This window comes from Rhinopithecus roxellana, chromosome 3, assembly GCF_007565055.1.
Source record: "Rhinopithecus roxellana isolate Shanxi Qingling chromosome 3, ASM756505v1, whole genome shotgun sequence".
In the NCBI taxonomy this organism is placed as follows: domain Eukaryota; kingdom Metazoa; phylum Chordata; class Mammalia; order Primates; family Cercopithecidae; genus Rhinopithecus; species Rhinopithecus roxellana.
Window position 1 is genome coordinate 230,433 of NC_044551.1, and position 19,638 is coordinate 250,070.

General features: G+C 40.1%; 1 protein-coding gene across 2 annotated transcripts in view; it reads left to right on the forward strand.

The window, feature by feature from the left end:
• The first annotated feature begins 200 nt into the window (after nt 1–200).
• Nucleotides 201–19,638, forward strand: part of ARHGEF28 (Rho guanine nucleotide exchange factor 28) — a 260,867-nt gene continuing 241,429 nt past the window's right edge. For both annotated transcript variants that reach the window (XM_030927941.1, XM_030927942.1), the window contains exon 1: nt 201–238. In XM_030927941.1, the coding sequence (XP_030783801.1) occupies nt 206–238 (33 nt within the window). In that variant the 5' untranslated portion in view covers nt 201–205. The remainder of the gene's footprint in view (nt 239–19,638) is intronic.

A 19,638-nucleotide genomic window follows, 5' to 3' on the forward strand; every position in this document is an offset into this window, starting at 1 on the left:
CGAGAGGATATTTTATTTAGATAGCATGTTAGTCCTTTATTCTTTTATATTTTGTCTCTGCAGTTTTCCTATCTAATGAGTTTGCTCCTCCCTCCACAATGTTGATAACTGCAGGGCAGGACAGGGAGAGCTCAGCTGGTCGGTTCTATGGGGCCTCCTGCAATAACTGCTCTTGTTTACTATTTTCATTGCAGATGCGAAAGCCATGGAGTTGAGCTGCAGCGAAGCACCTCTTTACGTAAGTTGCTAAGCACTGGGCTTCAGGTCCAAGGGGCCGTTTCTTAACTCCAAACCATGTGACTGAAGTGGGGAGAAATGTTTTTCTTGCTATTGAGTTAAGGCTTTTTAAAAACAACACACTGAGCGTTACTGTCTAGTTCAAGTATTTGCATGGAGCCTTTTAAAACTGGTTGGCTCCGATTTTGAAGTCTGGTTTTTATATTTCCCTCAGTATTTTTTTTAACTGTAATTTCTGGACTCAGAAACACTCAGTTCACTCATATAAGTGGTGTGTGAACATATTTTTTTATGATAATATCCTGATAATAGTCAGTAACTTCTCTGTGTGTCTTTTTGAGGGGAAGGTTTCATGATAATTGTGTCAGCTAAAAGTATGAAATAAGAATTCAAACAAAAAGTGCTGGGACATAAACAGAAGTGGGAGTTGGCACTGGGGGACAGGAATGCCCAATGAGATTTGTAGTTAAATGTGCCGTCTAGGCCCAGGAGGATGCCATTCTGAGAACAACTCCTCGGGTTAACAGGGAAGTGAACAGATTGTTTCCTCACACAGAAAATGGCAGATGGCTTCATCTCTCCTCCTTCCTTCTGATTTCAAACAAAACTTCGTTTGTTGGAAAGGAACTGTGTTGGTGTGGGGCAGACCTGGGCAGGTGAGCCTGAATGTGTGAGGAAACCAGGGTTTAGAGCAAAATTTCAAGGAATTGAAATGGTTTTGTTTTGTTTTGAGACAGAGTCTTGCTCTGTCGCCAGGCTGGAGTGCAATGGTGGGATCTCGGCTCACTGCAACCTCTGCCTCCCAGGTTCAAGTGATTCCCCTGCCTCAGCCTCCTAAGTAGCTGGGATTACAGGCACGCACCACCACACCCAGCTAATTTTTTGTATTTTAGTAGAGATAGGATTTCACCATGTTGGCCAAGACGGCCTTGATCTCCTGACCTCGTGATCCGAATGACTCAGCCTCCCAAAGTGTTGGGATTACAGGTGTGAGCCACCATACCTTGCCAGAATTGGAACAAATTTAATCAGAATCCTCAACTGATGAGAATAGATTCATCCACTTCCTACACTTCACTACCCAGCCAAGTTCCTACTCACTCACCCTCACTCCCTTCAACACACCACACATACTTCTCTGGAGGAAGACAGAGTCATGAACCAAATTGATTCCAGAATAGTAGAAAAGTTGCCCCTTGGGTTGCCCAGTGATCTCTAGTACTCTCTCTAGGTTGTGATTTTCAGGCCATAAAATGTGCCTGTAGACAGCAGGGTTTGGCCCAGCCATGATTAAAGGTAAAAAAAAAAAAAAAAAAAAAAAAAAGGCTGATCTGAGGCTAAATTGTAAAGTACTCCCAAATCTTTTTTTTTTTTTTGAGACGGAGTCTCGCTGTGTGGCCCAGGCTGGAGTGCAGTGGCCGGATCTCAGCTCACTACAAGCTCCGCCTCCCGGGTTTACGCCATTCTCCTGCCTCAGCCTCCCGAGTAGCTGGGGCTGCAGGCGCCCGCCACCTCGCCCGGCTAGTTTTTTGTATTTTTTAATAGAGACGGGGTTTCACCATGTTAGCCAGGATGGTCTTGATCTCCTGACCTCGTGATCCACCCGTCTCGGCCTCCCAAAGTGCTGGGATTACAGGCTTGAGCCACCGCGCCTGACCTCCCAAATCTTACTGTTTTTTCTGTGTGTGTCTTCCTATTCCTTACTCATTCCACCCTCCTTCCCTACCTCAAAACAGATACATCCACAAGCCTAATCATGATAGAAGCCTTGTAGCTGACCAACCTCCTCATGTAGCTGTTTTGAACATAGAGTTACTAGATTGTGACCAGATTTGGGGAAAAACTAATACACATTGCCCAAGAAGAGAAGAGATTTAAATGAACCAAATAAAAACAGAAACAAGTTTTTCTAGTTATTAAAAAAAATGCTGATTAGGGTAAAATGAAAAGGACAGCAAAGTGTTAAGAAAATGTCATAATCTCACCCCCTATGGATAATGTTATTATATTAAAATATTGATATATTTTATAAATTTTAAGGGGTAATTTTTTTTTCTCTCATTTTAACATCTCTAAAATTGAGATGCTCTTACATTCACTATGCTTCCTGGCAGATGTCATTACCTACACGTGTGTTACCTTGGTCACAGGGTTTCATATTTTTGTCATTTTAGTTTATATACTTTGCTGGTACTACATAAATTAATTGCTTTCAAAATGACTTCACCATGATCTAGCATTATAAGGCAAAGTTACTATGTAACTAGAAAGACATGGAATTTTTTTTTCTTTTTCTGGGATAGAGTCTCACTCTATTGGCAGGCTGGAGTGCAGTGGCGCGATCTCAGTTCACTGCAACGTCTGCCTCCCAGATTCAAGCAATTCTCCTGCCTCAGCCTCCCGAATAGCTGGGACTACAGGTGTGTGCCATCACGCATGGCTAATTTTTGTATTTTCAGTAGAGATGGGGTTTCAGCATGTTGGCCAGGATGGTCTCGATCTCTTGACCTCGTGATCCACCTGCCTCAGCCTCCCAAAGTGCTGGGATTACAGGGGTGAGCCACCACGCCTGGCCAAGACATGGAAATAACAGCATGTTACATGATAAAAATCTACATATAGATTAATTTAGAAAAGATCTTTTGATAAATATAAAATTCTAGGTAATTAAAAATTATATCCTAATTGGAAATTTTTCTTTTCTAGTAGAATATTAAATGTATGTCATAAATAATGATATCTTAGATAAAATATATGAAATATATTTAACATAACTGACTCTTACTACATATGGTAGAGTGTATACCTTTTTTTGTATTTAATTTAACATTTTTGGTCAATATTATTGCAAACTGACTTAAGCCAATCTAGCCCCCTGGCCTCATCCAGTAAGAGGTCAGTAGAGATATGCTATAATGAAAACAAGTCTTAAACCAAAATCTACCAAATGAGTAATGTGCAGACAGAGCAGACTCAAAACTCTCCTACAATTTGTTTCTGTATTTTGGGGAAGAAACTGCTCTCTGCCCTTCTATCTTCAGAGGTTTGATAAAAATTCACTTCTAGTTCTCTTAGTTTACTATATTTTGGTTCATAAACCCTTAATATTTTTTATTTATATATATTTATTGTAAGACATTAGAAAGAGACACAGCAAAAAGAAAAAATTAAAACCTCATGTTTAATCCCATGATGAATGATAAGCTCTGTTGACATTTTGATACAGATTTTTCCAGAGTTTTATCTGTATCTGTGTTGAATTTTAGCAAGGGTCCTTTTGACATTTATTTAGTTGATACTGTGTTTTCTCATTTGATTGTGATTTATTGGATCTCTTAATTTTGGAGACTTTAATGTATGTACTTCTAGTAATCCTACTTAGTTATTTTGACTATTTCTTTTGGAAAAACAAATTAAAATAACTCTGGCAAGTGTATAATAAAGGTACCCTCTCCATTGGAAATTGTGAAGAGTCCATTACATATTGGGAGGCTGTATTAAAATTATAAAATAACACTATGCATAATTGTATGTTAATGCCCTAGAAAAATCTAATTACAACAGACTTTAAAAAATATATAAATTAATAAGATTTACCTAAAGGATAATGAGATTACATAAGTAGAACAATAATCAGGAAGGAAAAGAATTGATTGAAATTATTCCCTAATTTCTACCCACCTCGAAAAAGGGCACCTCATTCAGATGGGTCTTATAGGTGATTTTTTATTTCTTTGCTTATAACCTGTTTTGATGGAATTCTTGTAACATTTTTATGGCTAAAATGCTTCTTTGTCTCTATTTGTCAGGTCACTATAGAGAATCTTTCATGAAGATGATAGACATGTTTATACCTATAGAAAATCTACAGATGTAAATACTTTCTTAAATTCACCATGCATTTTGCTTGGATTGACAAAGAACACTTTCAATTTTTCTTTTTAAAGATTGTTTCTTCCACTATTGTTTTCCCCTTCTAGATAGAACAACTAATATCCAAAGATTGGATTGTTTTTTTTCTTTTTGGGGAGAAAGGAGGGTTGCATTCTGGAAGAATTATTTTTGAGGTGGAGTCTTGCTCTGTCTCCAGGCTGGAGTGCAGTGGCGCGATCTTGGCTCACTGCAACCTCAGCCTCTCGGGTTCAGGTGATTCTCCTGCCTCAGCCTCCTGAGTGGCTGGGACTACAGGGGCCCACCACCACTCCTGGCTAATTTTTTGTATTTTTAGTAGAGACAGGGTTTCACCATGTTAGCCAGGATGACCTCAATCTCTTGACCTTGTGATCCACCCACCTCGGCCTCCCAAACTGCTGGGATTACAGGCATGAGCCACTGCGCCCAGCCAAGAATGTTTTTATCTTTGTTTTCCACTTAAGTTTTCAGTAGCGTCAAGTTGTTTTTTTCCTTGCTTGCCAGCACAATTTTTGATTCCATCACTTTTAGTTTTTATGTAGCATTGTCAAATCTTGGCCATTTTATGCTCACATAGTTTTATAGAGATAATCTTTTACGTTTTATTATGAGCACAATGCAAGAATTATTATTATTATTTTTGTATACCTTTCAGGAATCTGTTTCAGAAGGAGGTGCAGTCTTTGGCTCTGTCTCTTGTGCTGTAGAATTTTTTTTTGGTTCATTTCTGTTTGCTCGTTTTTAGGAAGGAGACTCTATCTTCTTCTGGGAGATATAGTGATATTCCTGAACTCAGCCACAGATTCAGTTAAAATTTTATTTTATTTATTTATTTTTTAAAATTTATTTTGAGATGGGGCCTCACTGTTGACCAGGCTGGAGTGCACTGGCACGATCTTAGCTCACTGCACCCTCGACCACCTGGGCCCTAGCAAGCCTCCTGCCTTAGCCTCCCCAGTAGCTGGGACTACAGGCACATGCCACCATGGCCAGCTTTAGTCTAATTTTTAAAAGAATCCATGGCAGTTCCTTGAGTTGCAGTTGCAGAAAAAGAGAAGCACTGTACTAAGATCAGAGAAGAAGCAGGAGTTAGCAAGACTGGCAGACAAGAGCTTTATAATATCACTTTGCGGAACTTAGGGATATATATGAGCATGACAAATCCAATTTTTAGTCTCTAAGCAGCTTCCTGCGTTTGTGCTTGAAAGGAAACTGAAGGAGCAGCACTAGAAGTCTAGCCTGTTTATTCCAAGGAGAAAAAAAAAAAAAAAAAACAAAATGAACCAAAACAAACAAACAAACAAAAAAACAAATAAAATGCAGAGGCCTACAGTCTGTTTTGAAGTCTAGGCTTAGTTTTTAGGCTGAATGGTACAATAGTATTAGGAGGTATATTTTAAGCTAGAAAAAGAGTTGTGGTGGTGAAACTAATGAGAAGTGCAAAAACCTGGAAAACTGTAAATTAGAATCAATGGAATCAACCTAAGGTGTTTATGTTTCTGGCTTAAAATTCTTCGGTTGACCCCACTTGGGAGCTTAAAAGTTCTGTACTGGAAATTATAAAGATATTTCTATTTTGTTTTTATTTTTAAATTTCACATTGCCATGAGAAAGTAGATAATTTTAGATTATTGCTCTTAGTCTTCTTTTTCCCAGTTTACATGTAAAAAGAGATAGGAAACAATGCAAGGACAGCTTACGAGGAGAGATTTTGCTTACTGGGCATTTAATTAAATTCTGAGTGAGGAAGAGATTTTGCATTTACAGGCCAATTTGTATTTTTGCTAATGAGTGCTTTTTGATTACTTTTTATATTGAGTTTTCTCTAAATTTGTAAATCAAGGAGAGTTATAAAACAAATACGCATTCTACTTATTTATCCAAGAGCTCCTTTTTAAAAATATTAATTATATTTTATTTTTGTATAAAGTATAATTGGCTGGGTGTGGTGGCATACACCTGTAATTTCAGCACGTTGAGAGGCTACTTAGTCCTCCCAAGATCAGCCTGGTCAACAGGCTGTCTCTGTCTTTACAAACAGGTGTGGTGGCTCAAGCCTATAGTCTCAACTACTTGGGAGGCTGAGGTGGGAGGATCACTTAAGCCAAGGAGTTCAAGGCTGCACTGAGCTATAATCATACCACTGCACTCCAGCCTGGGTGACAGAGTAATACCCTAGCTCAAGAAAAACAAAAACTGTTTGTAAAGTATAATTAATGCTAGTCTTTCCAAAATATCAGTTTAGTGCCGTGAATAAAACAGAAAAGTCTTGCTTGAGAAACTGTTGGTTCCAAAGATTTTTCCATTTTTCCTCAATTAAAATGGCTTCATTTAAAATGATTAAATAACACTTATTATAAAGACTATAATAGTAAGTAAAATTATTAAAAAGAAAGTGAAGATCATTTGAAGTTCTACCTTTTTTTTTTTTTTTTTTTGAGACAAGTTCTCGCTGTGTCACCCAGGCTGGGGAGTGTAGTGGGATCTTGGCTCACTACAGCCTCCACCTCCTGGGTTCAAGCAATCCTCCTGCCTCAGTCCCCAGAGTAGCTGGGACTAGAGGCATGTGCCACCACACCTGGCTAATTTTTGTATTTTTTGTAGAGATGGGGTCTTGCCATGTTGCCCAGGCTGGTCTCAAACTTCTGGGCTCAAGCAATCCACCCACCTTGTACTCCTAAAGTGCTGGAATTACAGGCATGAGCCACTGTGCCTGGCGAAATTCTTCTTTTGAGAGAACTTTATTAGTATTTTGGTAAACACTAAAATTTGTTTGGCAAATGTATACACACACACACGCACGCACGCACACACACACGGTATTTCATAAGGAATTATATGGAAATGCTGTTTTTATTATAATGGACAGGACCCCATTTCCCCTCACCCTCGTTTTATACTTCCCCTTCCTGTACTCTGAGCTAACCCTTAGAGTCACTGCCTGCAGTGGTTCTCAGCAGCATCAGCATCCCTAGGAACTTGCCAGAAATGCACATTTTCAGACCTCACGCTGGCCCTACTGAATCAGACACTCTGTGGATGGGGCCTAGCAATCTGTGTTTTAATAAAACTTTCAAGTGATTCTGCTATGTGCTGAAGTTTGAGAACCATGGACTTAGTGCAAACATTTTCATGTTTTTCTGTTTTCATATATATATATATATATATGTGCAAGCTTTATTATATTGTATATTGTATATACATATATAAGCTTTATTAGATCGTTTATTAGAACGATCATATTAGGTGGACTTCTGTATCTTTTCTAACTCATTGATACTTCGTAGAAACTCCTATGAGCCATCAAACATAGCTCAAACTTACTCTAATTAATGAATAGGTATGGGCCAAGCTCATTCCCTATTGATAGCCATTCACTTTGTTTCAGTTTTTGGCAATCAGGAACAATTATTCACCAGACATCCTGTGCATATGTCCTTATGCGCTGATACTTTCATCTCTGTGGGATAGATTTCTAAGAGTAGAATTGCTGGATGAAGGGCATACATATTTTAAATTTTAGTGGATTACTTTGCAAATGAGATCTAATAGTTGACATTTTGTTAAGCAACTTTCAGAAATATTTAATGTCTTTCTTTAATAACTGATAATTATGTAACTGGGGATTATGTTCTCATTTTCATTGTGCAAAGAAAGGAGGGATGTTAAATTTTGTATGTTGATTAAGTTGGTAAAGGGTGAGAAGGAAGAAATCTCCTTGCTTGCTTTAATCCTCCCTTTTTTGCCATGGTCCCTTCATTTCTCCCATTTCTCAAATTCTGACTAATACGAGCATCTAATCCATGGAGTTTTTTTTTTTTGAGACGGAGTCTCGCTCTGTCGCCCAGGCTGTAGCGCAGTGGCCGGATCTCAGCTCACTCCACGCTCCGCCTCCCGGGTTTACGCCATTCTCCCGCCTCAGCCTCCCGAGTAGCTGGGACTACAGGTGCCCGCCGCCACGCCCGGCTAGTTTTTTTTTTTTGTATTTTTTTTTAGTAGAGACGAGGTTTCACCGTGTTAGCCAGGATGGTCTCAATCTCCTAACCTCGTGATCCACCCGTCTCAGCTTCCCAAAGTGCTGGGATTACAGGTTTGAGCCACCGCACCCGGCCCCATGGAGATTTTTTAACATCTGCAGAGGGTGCATGTGTGAGACTGTGTGTGGGCTCTTGCTCTCTTCCACCCTTCTGACATGCTGTGCAGACGCGTTAATCATAGCAACTGAGAAGAGTGTGATCACTTTTTTCTCCGGAGGCTGCAAATTGTATAACCATTTGGGCAGTGGAGTTTTTGCTTCAGTAGCTTGTTTCCAGCTGGATCTAAGATGCTTCGCTATTCCCTTAGCATTTTATGTTTATATTATTCTTTTATTCTGGGTCACTGTCTCCTGCTGTGTTTGGTCCCAAGAATGTTGGTTGCTGCTGGGCTCATCGTGTGTGTTGAAGGTGTAATCTGATGTCTAGAGGTAGTGGGGTGAAACTCTCTCCTATTCAGCCTTTTCTGATTTCTGGATGTTGGTGTAGCTTCCTTGAATACTTGGTGGAGCATACTCCCCTTGGTCCCAGCCTTCTGGAGAGAGGGCCGGAGCACAGGGTCCAAGTTGTCTGGATGGACTCTTCCCCAGCCCAGGGAAGCAGCTTCCTATTGAGGTGGTAAGTGACTTGGTGGCTTTGTTATGGGGTCACCCAGCAGGGGCCTTCTTCTGGAACCCTGCAGATTCCCTGTGGCTTTTGGTTCCTGTGGAGGGAAATCCTGTCCTCTTGACACTGCCCTTCTCTCTTGGTGGCTCTGCATCCCCCAGTGCGCTACCTATGACTGGCCTCATGCCCATCAACTCAAAATATAGTCTGTGAGGGCATCTTGGGGACCGTTGCCTGGGCACCCTCACTTTGCTGATGAGGAGATTAGTCTCCAAGAGGGAGATTGACTGGCTCGACTAAGTTAACTCCGCTGGTTTGACACTCTGGATTTTAAAATGCTCTATTAGAAGTCATAAGAATAATTTTTTTGCTCGGAAAGTTTGTTAGTGGCAGATCCCACAATAAGCCTGGGGTTTTCCCACCTTCACTGGTAACGACCTCCCCCACTGCTCTGCCACATCTCCATTTCTTCATTGACCAAGTACTCAAGGGCACCATTTTATCCTTTCCTGCCCTGCAGCTGCCTTTGAGCTTTCTGACATGAAGAATGTTGCTCCTTCCTGGACCTTAAATTAAAGGGTCTCTCTTTGATCTCATGAGAGGATGCTGCTGGTAACTATGTCTAGGCAAGCCCTGACCTTCTAAAGCTCATTTGCTCCCAAGAAGCCAGACCTATTAATTGATGGTCATTTGCTCCATTCAGTTCCTCCCAGCTCAAAATAATAGAAATTTTCATTAACTCAGGTGTCAGAGGGTGGTAGGTAAGGGTGTCTTTTAAAGTAGGTTAATACAGCTAAGTCTGGCTTAGCCAATGGAATCAGGCGGGGCTTTTGCCTGAATTCAACTTCTAGATCATGTATTTACTTTGTACACATTTTTTAAAGCAAATTATATTAACTTTACTTGTGTCTTGACTTAAAACACAAGAGCATGTGCATCTCAGAGAATTGCCACCTGCTAGGGTGTTTCTGCCATCGTCGGTTAATCTATGCTCCCTGAAGTTGGTTCTCTTTGGTGGTTTTTGTTTTCTACCAACTTAACTTGACCTTTTCCTACCCTCTCTGAATGGCCCTGCTTTTATCTCTTTGCCATTTCTCCTGTTTTCCTTCTGAGGGGGCAAACAAATTCCAAAGCAGCATGTTCTAGCCATAGAGCAAAGAGGACTGTGGTAACTGTTTTACCCAGCCTGGCCAGCAGCCACGAGATGTCAATTCCTGGGAAGTCTGAAGCTCCTTAGCTGCTGCAGGAGACTGCTTGGTAGTTCTGGCAGGAGCAGAGGGGGAAAAAGCCACTTTTCAGACTTTAGCAAAACCTTTGACTTAGAAACATTTTACAAATCCTCCATTAGCTTCATCCCATTTCTCGTTTCGAAAGAAACAGTTCCCTCTTCTCTCAATACAGTGCCACTTTATGGTGCCCCCTCCTACTGTCACAACTGAGATGATAAGCTTCTGGGGAAAGGCCCAAAGGCGAATATACAACTACAGAAGACCACAGGAAGAGTCAGTCTAGCACCCAGCTTTGAAGAAATTTCTTGGTGGGTGTGGGTTTCAGGTCTGCGGGTAAATAAGTGCCAAGTGTTCTTAAAGTCTGATGCTGCCTCACTTCCTGTATTTCAGTGACAGCTCCCACAATTTGGGTAATGTGCAGCCTGTATTTTTAATAAAGAACTTGAAGTAGCCGATATTTTTGTTCTATTTGAGTTTTTAAAATGTTTTACCATCTAAGCAATGATTTTAGGCATGATGGAAATGGGTCAGAGTTTTCTCTGGGAGAAGCCTCAGTAAAAGACATAACATGTGATCCAGGTAAAATGTTTTATTTCCGTATTCTAGAAAGGCAGCCCTTATAGAAGGTGTGATTTAGCTATACTACCTTCTTAACAGTTCCTCCTGCTTACGCCTGAGGAGGGTATGCATGTTTTAAATAAGTGTCTCTAGCTCTTGCCTACTTTACCTCTCCATATCTTGATGCTGCTGTTTTTATCGAAACGGATCTTATGCAGGTTACTAAGTTTACTCTTGCTTAATCTAAGGTGTTTATTTTCTCAAGTCCCCATTTAGTGCCATACACTGTAAGAGCAGAGAGTGAGAAACAAGGTCCCACGTCCCTGCTCTCCCAGAACGCACTTGGGAGTGAGAGACAGAAAATAAGTAGGTAAACAAATAAGAATTTCAGATGGCGGTATGGGTTAGGACAATACAAGGCTATGACATGGCAGAGAATGGTGTGTGTGTGTCATTAGTCTCTCTGGGATCTCCTGGAGAGCAGTCTAGTAGAGGGATCAGAAAGCACAAAAGCCCTGGAGTGGAAATGAACTTTTTGTATTTGAAGGCCAACAAAAGGCCAACATGGCCCTTGCATTTGTGAGGGAGGGGAGATGAGAGGAGACAGGTCAGAGAGGTGGGAGGGGCCGGGTCACGCCCATAGATTAAGGGGCAGTTGCATGATTTATGTTTAAAAAGTGTACTTTTGGTGTTCGTGAACTCTGCTGGTTCTTTTTCAAGTTATCTCTTTGTCTATTGTGCTTTCTTCTCCTCTGTTGTGTGGGTGTTCCCCAGGGCCCTCTTCTTTCCCCTCTTTTTCTTGCAAGCTCATCTATTCTTGTTATTTAGACCATCACTCCTTCTGGAAGACTCCCACGTGCGGGCCCTCTCATCTTGACCTCTACCCAGGTCTCATCTTCCATTTCCAGCTGGCCTGTTTGCTATTATCACTCAATTAGCCAGGATTTGACTTTAAGTTCAGACTGTTATATTTTTAAACAGTTGTCCAAGTTTTCCTCTAAGCAGCTCCTCTTTCCAACTTCCTGATTTCTGTTACCATCCCACCACTCTCCCAGGTGTCCTGCTTTAAGCTGAATTTTTGTAATTCCTCCATCCTTTGTCCTCTGTCTTGATCAGTCATCAAGACCTGCTGATGGCCATGGCTGTCCCCTCTCCTCAGCCATTGTTCTAATTCACCTTTGGATAATTGCCCCTGGCGTCTTCAGAGTTGCCATTTTCTCGGAATTGGTGAAGACTTTATCATGCCTTTCTAGTATTATTTCCCTGCATTCATGTCTCAACTCGCAACCATATCATTTATCTGTTCTAATCTGACAAGTCCTCTCTCTACCCTAGTGAACTTTCCTCATTCTCTTATTTCTAGGACATTGCCCAAGCTATTTTTGTTCCATATCCAGCAGTGCCCCTAAGGTTGGAATGGGATGCAATATTGTATGTTGGTTATGACCTTGGACAGCTATACATCTGGCTGTGTGTCATCTCCTGAACGTAGATTGTTACCCTTCATTGCACTGCAATACCTAGTCCAGTGCCCAGTGCACTATAGGCTTTCAGTGAACGTTTGTGGATTGAGTTTCTGGAGAATCGTTGAGGGGAGGCAAGCTTACTCTTTGACTCTTTATAGGAGCATTCCAGGCAATGGCTGTGGTCATTAGGGGGAGGGTCCCATCGACAAAATGGTTGATAAATAAAGATGATTTGGGATCACATGTAGGATTGCAGAAACCTTTTACACCATAAGCTCCAGCCATACCCTTCTGCTCTCATTTCTTCGTGAATGCCATGCGTCTTCCTGGCCAGGACCTTTGTATGTGCTGTTGTCTTCACCTGGCCTACTCTTGCTTCCTTCTCCTTTGTATAATTAAATTCTTACTCACTTTGCAGATTTCAGCTCAAATGTCACATCCTTAATGTAGTCCTCTGGACATTTTCTATTTTGAGAGAGTATTGTTGTTATTGTTTTGTTTAGCATCCCTTCTATTGTAAGCACCAATACAGCAGAGACTCAAACATTCAATTAAAATTTGTAATTTATTTTTATAAATGAATATTCATTTTCAATCTAATTTTGTTTTTATAATTTTATTCCTTTTCTGAAAAGGAATCCTTCCAATGGCATAATCTTCTAGTGGACTATTGTTTTCGTCCACTGATTTTCCAACACTAGTTTAGTGCTTGGCATGTGTTACATAATAAATATTTGTTGAATTAATACACAGTTCTAATTTAGTGCCATTCAATAAACAGTGGTTGAGGCTCCTCCTGGAGCACTCTTTAATTCTGTTGTTTGCTTATTTCTGTACTGTGAGTTTTCCCAGCAGCTATGTGACCATCACTATTTAGGGACTGGGACTGTCATTTGAGTTTTTGTATTCCAGCTGCATGAAGACATAGAGAGATGGTCCAGCAGGTGGGGGCTGTCATCATAATCTTCAGTAAATGTGGATGTTTGGGGAACATGTCTCAGAGTTTGAAACTTAACATTTTTAAGGTACTATATGGCATATGTAAACATTGTGCAATAAAAAAATTAAGGAAGTCTTTTCCGGGTAGACAATTCCTGGCAGCTGAGAACTAGAACTTAACAGGAAGTTGTGTTGAAACTGTAGGGAGTGAAAAGCTTACTTTATCAGACAGGAAGTTCCTGAAGAATCTCCTAACTCAGAAAAGATTATCTGTGAACAATGTCACATGAACTCTTTTTTTACCCCCTTCTTTAGCATTCTTTATTAGTATTTCCCAGCACTTATAGTTACTATAATCTGCATCTTTGAACAACCATTATATTAGTCTGTTTTCCATTACTTATAACAATACCTGGAACTGGGTAATTTATAAGAAACAACATTTATATCTTACAGAACTAGAAGCTGGTAAGTCCAAAGTTGAGGGGGCATGTGTATGAGAGCTGCCTTGCTGATAGGAACTCTCTGAAGAGTCCCGAGATGGCAGAGGGCATCGCATCTGAGGGGCTGAGTGTGCCCACATGATAGCTCAGGTCTCTCTCCCTCTTCTTATAGAGCCACCAATCCCCCTCCCATAATAACCCATTAATCCATGAATAGATTGACCCATTCATGAGGTCTCTGCCCTCATCATCCAGTCACCTCTTAAAGGCCCTATCTATCTCTCAATACAACCACATTGGGGATTAAATTTCAACATGAGTTTCTGGAGGGGACATTCAAACCATAGCAACCACGAAGTTACTACCTTACTTGATCAGAGCATCTCATGGTGCCCTACCAAATGTTTTCACACATTAGCTCTTTCATTAGAACCACACATTGTTTGGCAGTGGAGATGAACTTGGTGATGTTAAGTGACTTGCCCCACGTGCGTTTGTGCATGCATTAATTCACATGGCAGATTTTAAGTTTCAAATACGAAGTGAAATACAGGTAGGGGCAGATGCAGGTTTTGTGAGGCCTGAAGATGATGCCATTGGAAGGATTCCCTTTCAGAAAAGGAATACAATTATAAAAACAACATTAGATTTAACGGGAATATTCATTTACAACAATAAATTACAAATTTTAAAAAGCTGGCAAATTCCACAAACGTCACATTTCCAATTCAGATTCCTCTTATCCAGAGCCTGAAAATGCCCTCAGACATTCCAGTGCCACCCAACAGGAAGGGGAGGGTGTCTGAGGGGAAATTGAATGGAAAGAGAAAGCCAACTTAACAAATTGTAGTTAAAATACCCCACCCCTTCCATTCTGCATAGAATACTTTTAATTTTTCTGTAACATCATCCACCAAGAACACTTTGGATAAACACCAGATTACAAGCAAATCTTGTGACATTCTATGTTGTTATTGTTGCTTTCCTCTGATGGAAATCTGGTGACCACCCCTGATTTGTACAAGTCAAATTTGATCTATTTTGAAATGTCTCTTGCTTTGCAGATTAGAAGGAAATGACTGTATGACCATGTTGCTAAGGTCTTCCCTAAATGTTGAAAGAGGTCTTTGGGAGCCTTGAAGCTTCATTAGTGTGGTATGGAAAATCGGCCTCTGGTTTCTGGGGTTTTTTTTTCAAAGATGGAGGAAACTGGCTGCCCTGACCTTGAGAATTCACTACTGGGGAGGCAATGGTATCATTACAGAAAGTGATTATGTGTGATAATTGTGATAAATGGTTGGATAAAAACATGCTGAGAATGCTCCTGAAGCCACAGGAGAGGCGAATGGACTGCAGAGCCTGTGTAGGAGCTGAGTTCACAATAGAGACTGGAATTAGCTGGGTCACAGGCAGGTGAAGGGTGGTCCAAGGAGAGGGCATGGTCTGAGAGAGGGCGCCTGCACGGGTTGGCAGCAGCTGACTGGAGGGGAGGGTTGCTGTGAGCCTGGGAGAGGAGGCTGGAGCCATCACACCTCTGGTGAGGGCAGTGCTTGCATTGGAACCCACGTCTTCAGCCTCTACCCGCATCACCACATTATATGATGGTCCTTGTGTTCTCCATGTACTTATACTTAATTTTGCGCACCCTTTTCTTCTGAGTGTAGAGAAGAACATCAAGCTTTGCTTACAGATGGTGGAATTATTGGGGGGCAGAAGAGGCTGCCCTAGTTTCTCCCCTAGGGCTGTGTGTGTGTGTGTGTGTGTGTGTGTGGCAGGGTGGGGAGTGCAATTTCTGAATAACCATGAAGTTATGGTCATGAAAGGTGGCCCTGATGTGGGAATCTTTTGAGGTGCATGGCTAGCAAGGTTCCATGTTTCCCCAGGGATTTGTCTTCAGCCCTTCCTTCTTTTGTGCAGATCAATAATAAGGGGAATCGGGTGGGGTGGGGGGGGGGGGGAGAGAGAGAGAGAGAGAGAGAGGGAGGGGAGAGAGAGGAAAGAGAGATTGATTTAGGGGAAAACTCTAAACAATTTAGGAAGAGTTGCAGGTATACACCATGTCAAAGACTTATGGTTGCCTTTTATAAAGTTGCCAAAGACTTTTGTGCCACCTTGGAATTAGAAATGACCAGGCTGTGGAGTAACATATACGGGAGAACTCTCTTTGTGGGCAATCTGGGTGTGGAAAGGGCTGAGCAGCAGGTGTGCTGATGGGAGGGAATTTGAAAATCTGGGTTACTGAAACAATACATTAAAGCATCTGATATAACTATCATTTAGAATATGGTTGTGGTTATTGAAAGTGACTGTGTAGGAAGAGGAAATGTAGCTTCTTGTATCCCTTTGAGAACAGACAACCATGAAACTACAGAAAAAGTGATTATTGAAGTATTCATTTTCAGCAGATTATCTAATAAATTTGCATCATTAAAGTATTTATCTATTTAAATGTACTTGACCACTCATAAATTAGATTTAAAAAATTTGTGAGCCTCACCTGCCAACCTGACCATACTGCTTTCAAAAGTCTATTCTCATCAGTAGAATCTATTTTGATCACTTCTAGCCAATGAAAAATGTAAGCTTTTAGGAGAGAATGTTTCCTAGGACTCACCCACTCCCATTCAGTGTTCCAATATGTAAAGAAAGTTACATATACAATACTGGGATCAATACAATGTCCATCTTTAGACGGTTAAATCAATTATCTGATCTTTGAAAAGAATGATGGAAGTCTGAATGTGCTGAAGTGGAAAGATATCTATGAAAGGTGGTGGTTTTTTAAAAACACAAGTTATAGGAGACTATGAGAACCCATGTGTGTGTGTTTTTAAATCAAAGATACTTATGTATTGACAGAACACTTCTAGAATGATACCCGAACTCCTGGAGTGCGGTGGGGAATGCCTTCTACATACACACTCTTCTACTGTTTGAATTTTTTACTATGATCCCAAATTGTATGATCAGTTTTTAAATAAAGAGGGAAAAAAATTAAAAAAATTTGTGAGTCTAGCAGGAATCACAGATTTTTTCCATTTAAAGTCTTAAGAGAGAGGAGAAGATGGGGATAGGTTGGTCAGTGGGTACAAAGTTGCAATTATAGAGGAGGAATAAGTTCAGGTGTTCTATTGCACAGGTGTTCTGTTGCACCGTAGGGTGACTATGGTTAACAGTAAAGTATCGTATATTACAAGAGAGCTGGAGGAGAAGCCTTTGAATATTCTTACCATAAAGATATGATAAGTGCAAGAGGTGATTGAATACATGAAGTACCTTGATTGGATCATTGTACAATACGTACATATCAAAATATCAAAGTGTCCCCTATAAATATGTATAATTACAATGTATTGATTAAAAATTAAATTCATCCCTGAGAGGTCTGAAAAAAATTAAAAAAGTAAAGTCATCATAAAATGTTGTGTGAAAGGAATAGTGTATATTTTGGTAAGAAATTGAAAACACCTCCTATGAGTTGATACAAGACTATCCCAAGGGCTAGTGGAACAAAATGAGTTAAATAACTTTTTCAGTGGGAAGTCCAAGATTAGCTTTCATAATAATGCAGTTCTGTTTTTATTTTGAATTGTGACTTTTATTGTTCTTTATATCTTTACTGAATTCTTCATTAGGAATTTATTAATGAAGGTATTTTAGAAAAGTTACCTATATATAAAATCCTGTTTTAGCAGTACAGTGTCCTCTTTAATAAAACCCAGTGGAGAATACTTTTGGTAAATACACTAAATTGTATGTTTGAAATCAGATTTTTAAATACTAGGTTTGTTTTGAAGTGGGAACACCTGTCATTGTGTTTTTGAATTTTAAAGATATTTATGCATAGATGGCAGAGGATTAAATGTGAAAATAGGCCGGGCGCGGTGGCTCAAGCCTGTAATCCCAGCACTTTGGGAGGCCGAGACGGGCGGATCACGAGGTCAGGAGATCGAGACCATCCTGGCTAACACGGTGAAACCCCGTCTCTACTAAAAAAATACAAAAAATTAGCCGGGCGAGATGGCGGGCGCCTGTAGTCCCAGCTACTCGGGAGGCTGAGGCGAGAGAATGGCGTAAACCCGGGAGGCGGAGCTTGCAGTGAGCTGAGATCCGGCCACTGCACTCCAGCCTGGGCGACAGAGCGAGACTCCGTCTCAAAAAAAAAAAAAAAAAAAAAAAAAAAAAAAAAAAAATGTGAAAATAGATGATATTGTATTAAAACCTCTGACTGAACTCAAAAGGGAGCTTTCCCCCAGGCAAAACAGGGGAAAAAAATAAGCCATATAAGATGATACCTGACATGTTGTCAGTGAGATTTCTATTGGTGACCGCCATTGTGCTCTTGGTGGAAGTTGGGATGACGGCAAGGGGCTATTAGCCATTAAATTGCATGTGGTCGTTAGTTAAAAATGTGAATGCAGAATAATTTTTGAAGCATTTTTGATGGTTCAGAATTGCCAGTCTCTTCAGCTTTCATCGATGAGTAGATAAACTATGGTGCATACATATGCCCACTCTCCCCTCCCCCCACCATTCCTAACTCCTGACAACCATTAATCTGTTCTTGATCTCTATAATTTTGTCATTTCAATAATGTTTTATATATATATGTATATGAAGTAATACAGCTTACGATCTTTTGGGACTGCCTTTTTAATCACTCAGCATAATGCCTTTAAGAAGCAGCCAGTTGTTGCATGTATGGAGGGCTCATTCTTTTTTGTTGATGAGTTGTATTCCATGATATGGGTGTCCGGTTTGTTTAACCATTCCAGGTTTTTCCAGTTTGTTTAACCATTCCACTTTGTTTAACCATTCCAGGTTGTTTCCAGGTTTTGGCTATTATGAATAAAACTGCTATGGACAATTGCGTATAGGTTTTTGTGTGGATATAATTTTCATAACGTTTCAAACGTGGATGTTCTTGGGATAAACGTCCAGGAGTGTGATTGCTGGGTCGTATAGTAAGTGTATGTTTAGTTTTTAAAGGAACTGACAAACAATTTTCCAGGATGGCTGCATCATTTTTACATTCCCACCAGCATCATACGAGAGAGCCAATTTCTTTGCATCCTTGTGAGTATTTGGCATTACCACTATTTTTTATTCTAGTTATTCTGATAGGTGTATAGTGATATCTCGTTATGGTCTCTGGTATAGATCGTCTTTCTTTTTAGAAATTCTGGTAAAATATCATAACATATAATTTATTTAATCAATTTTTAAGTGTATAATTTTGGTGGCATTGAATACGTTCACATTGTTGTGCGGCTATTAATGACTAGCATCTGTAGAACTTTTACGTCTTCTCCAACTGAAACTCTGTATCCTCTGGGTGATAACTCCTCATCCTTCCTTTTGCCAAAGCCCCCCGCAACTGTCATTCTACTCTTTGCCTCTGTGAATTTCATTACTCTAGGAACATTGATGTACAAGTATCGGTTTGAGTCCCTGCTTTCAATTTTTTAGGTATATACCTAGAAGTAGAATTGCTGGGTCATATGGTAATTCTGTATTAGCTTTTTGGGGAACCGCCAAACTTTCCCACAGCAACTGCACCATTTTACATTTTCATCAACAGTGCACAAGTGTTCTATTTTCTCCCCATTTTTGCCAACACTTTATTTTCTATTCTTTTAAATAATAGCCATCCTGATGGGTATAACGTGGTATGGTATAGATTTTGATAAAGATACTTGAAATGATTATGTAGTCCCCTTGGGAGTAGGGATTTCTGATTAGGGTCCTTCCAGCCTTTCAAGTTGCAACCAATCTTCATCCCCCCTCAGGGTGAGATTAACGTTGATTTATGCATCACTAAAATTATAGGCATTCCCTGACATCTGAATGTGTTTGGATCCTGAGTTGAGATAGCAAGAGTTTATATGGTGAATTTAGATAGCAAAGAATATCTAAATCTGTTTGGGTAGGAAAAGTGATAGATCAGATAATAATAGATTAATCTAAAAAGTTACCTGAATCCAATTGGGAAGCCAGAGTTCAGAGAGTGGAAGTTCAGAGAATGGAGGTTATCTCTATTTTAATGTCAGTTGGCAAACAGACAATATAGTAGGGAAAGCTCAGTCAGTCAGTTTATGCAACTCTGTATTCCATGGTTAAATTGATAGCACTTAGTCAAATTGCCTGAATGGTACTGAAGACAACAATAATTTCTATAATACCTTGCAAATCCAAATCTAGATTTTTTTTTCAG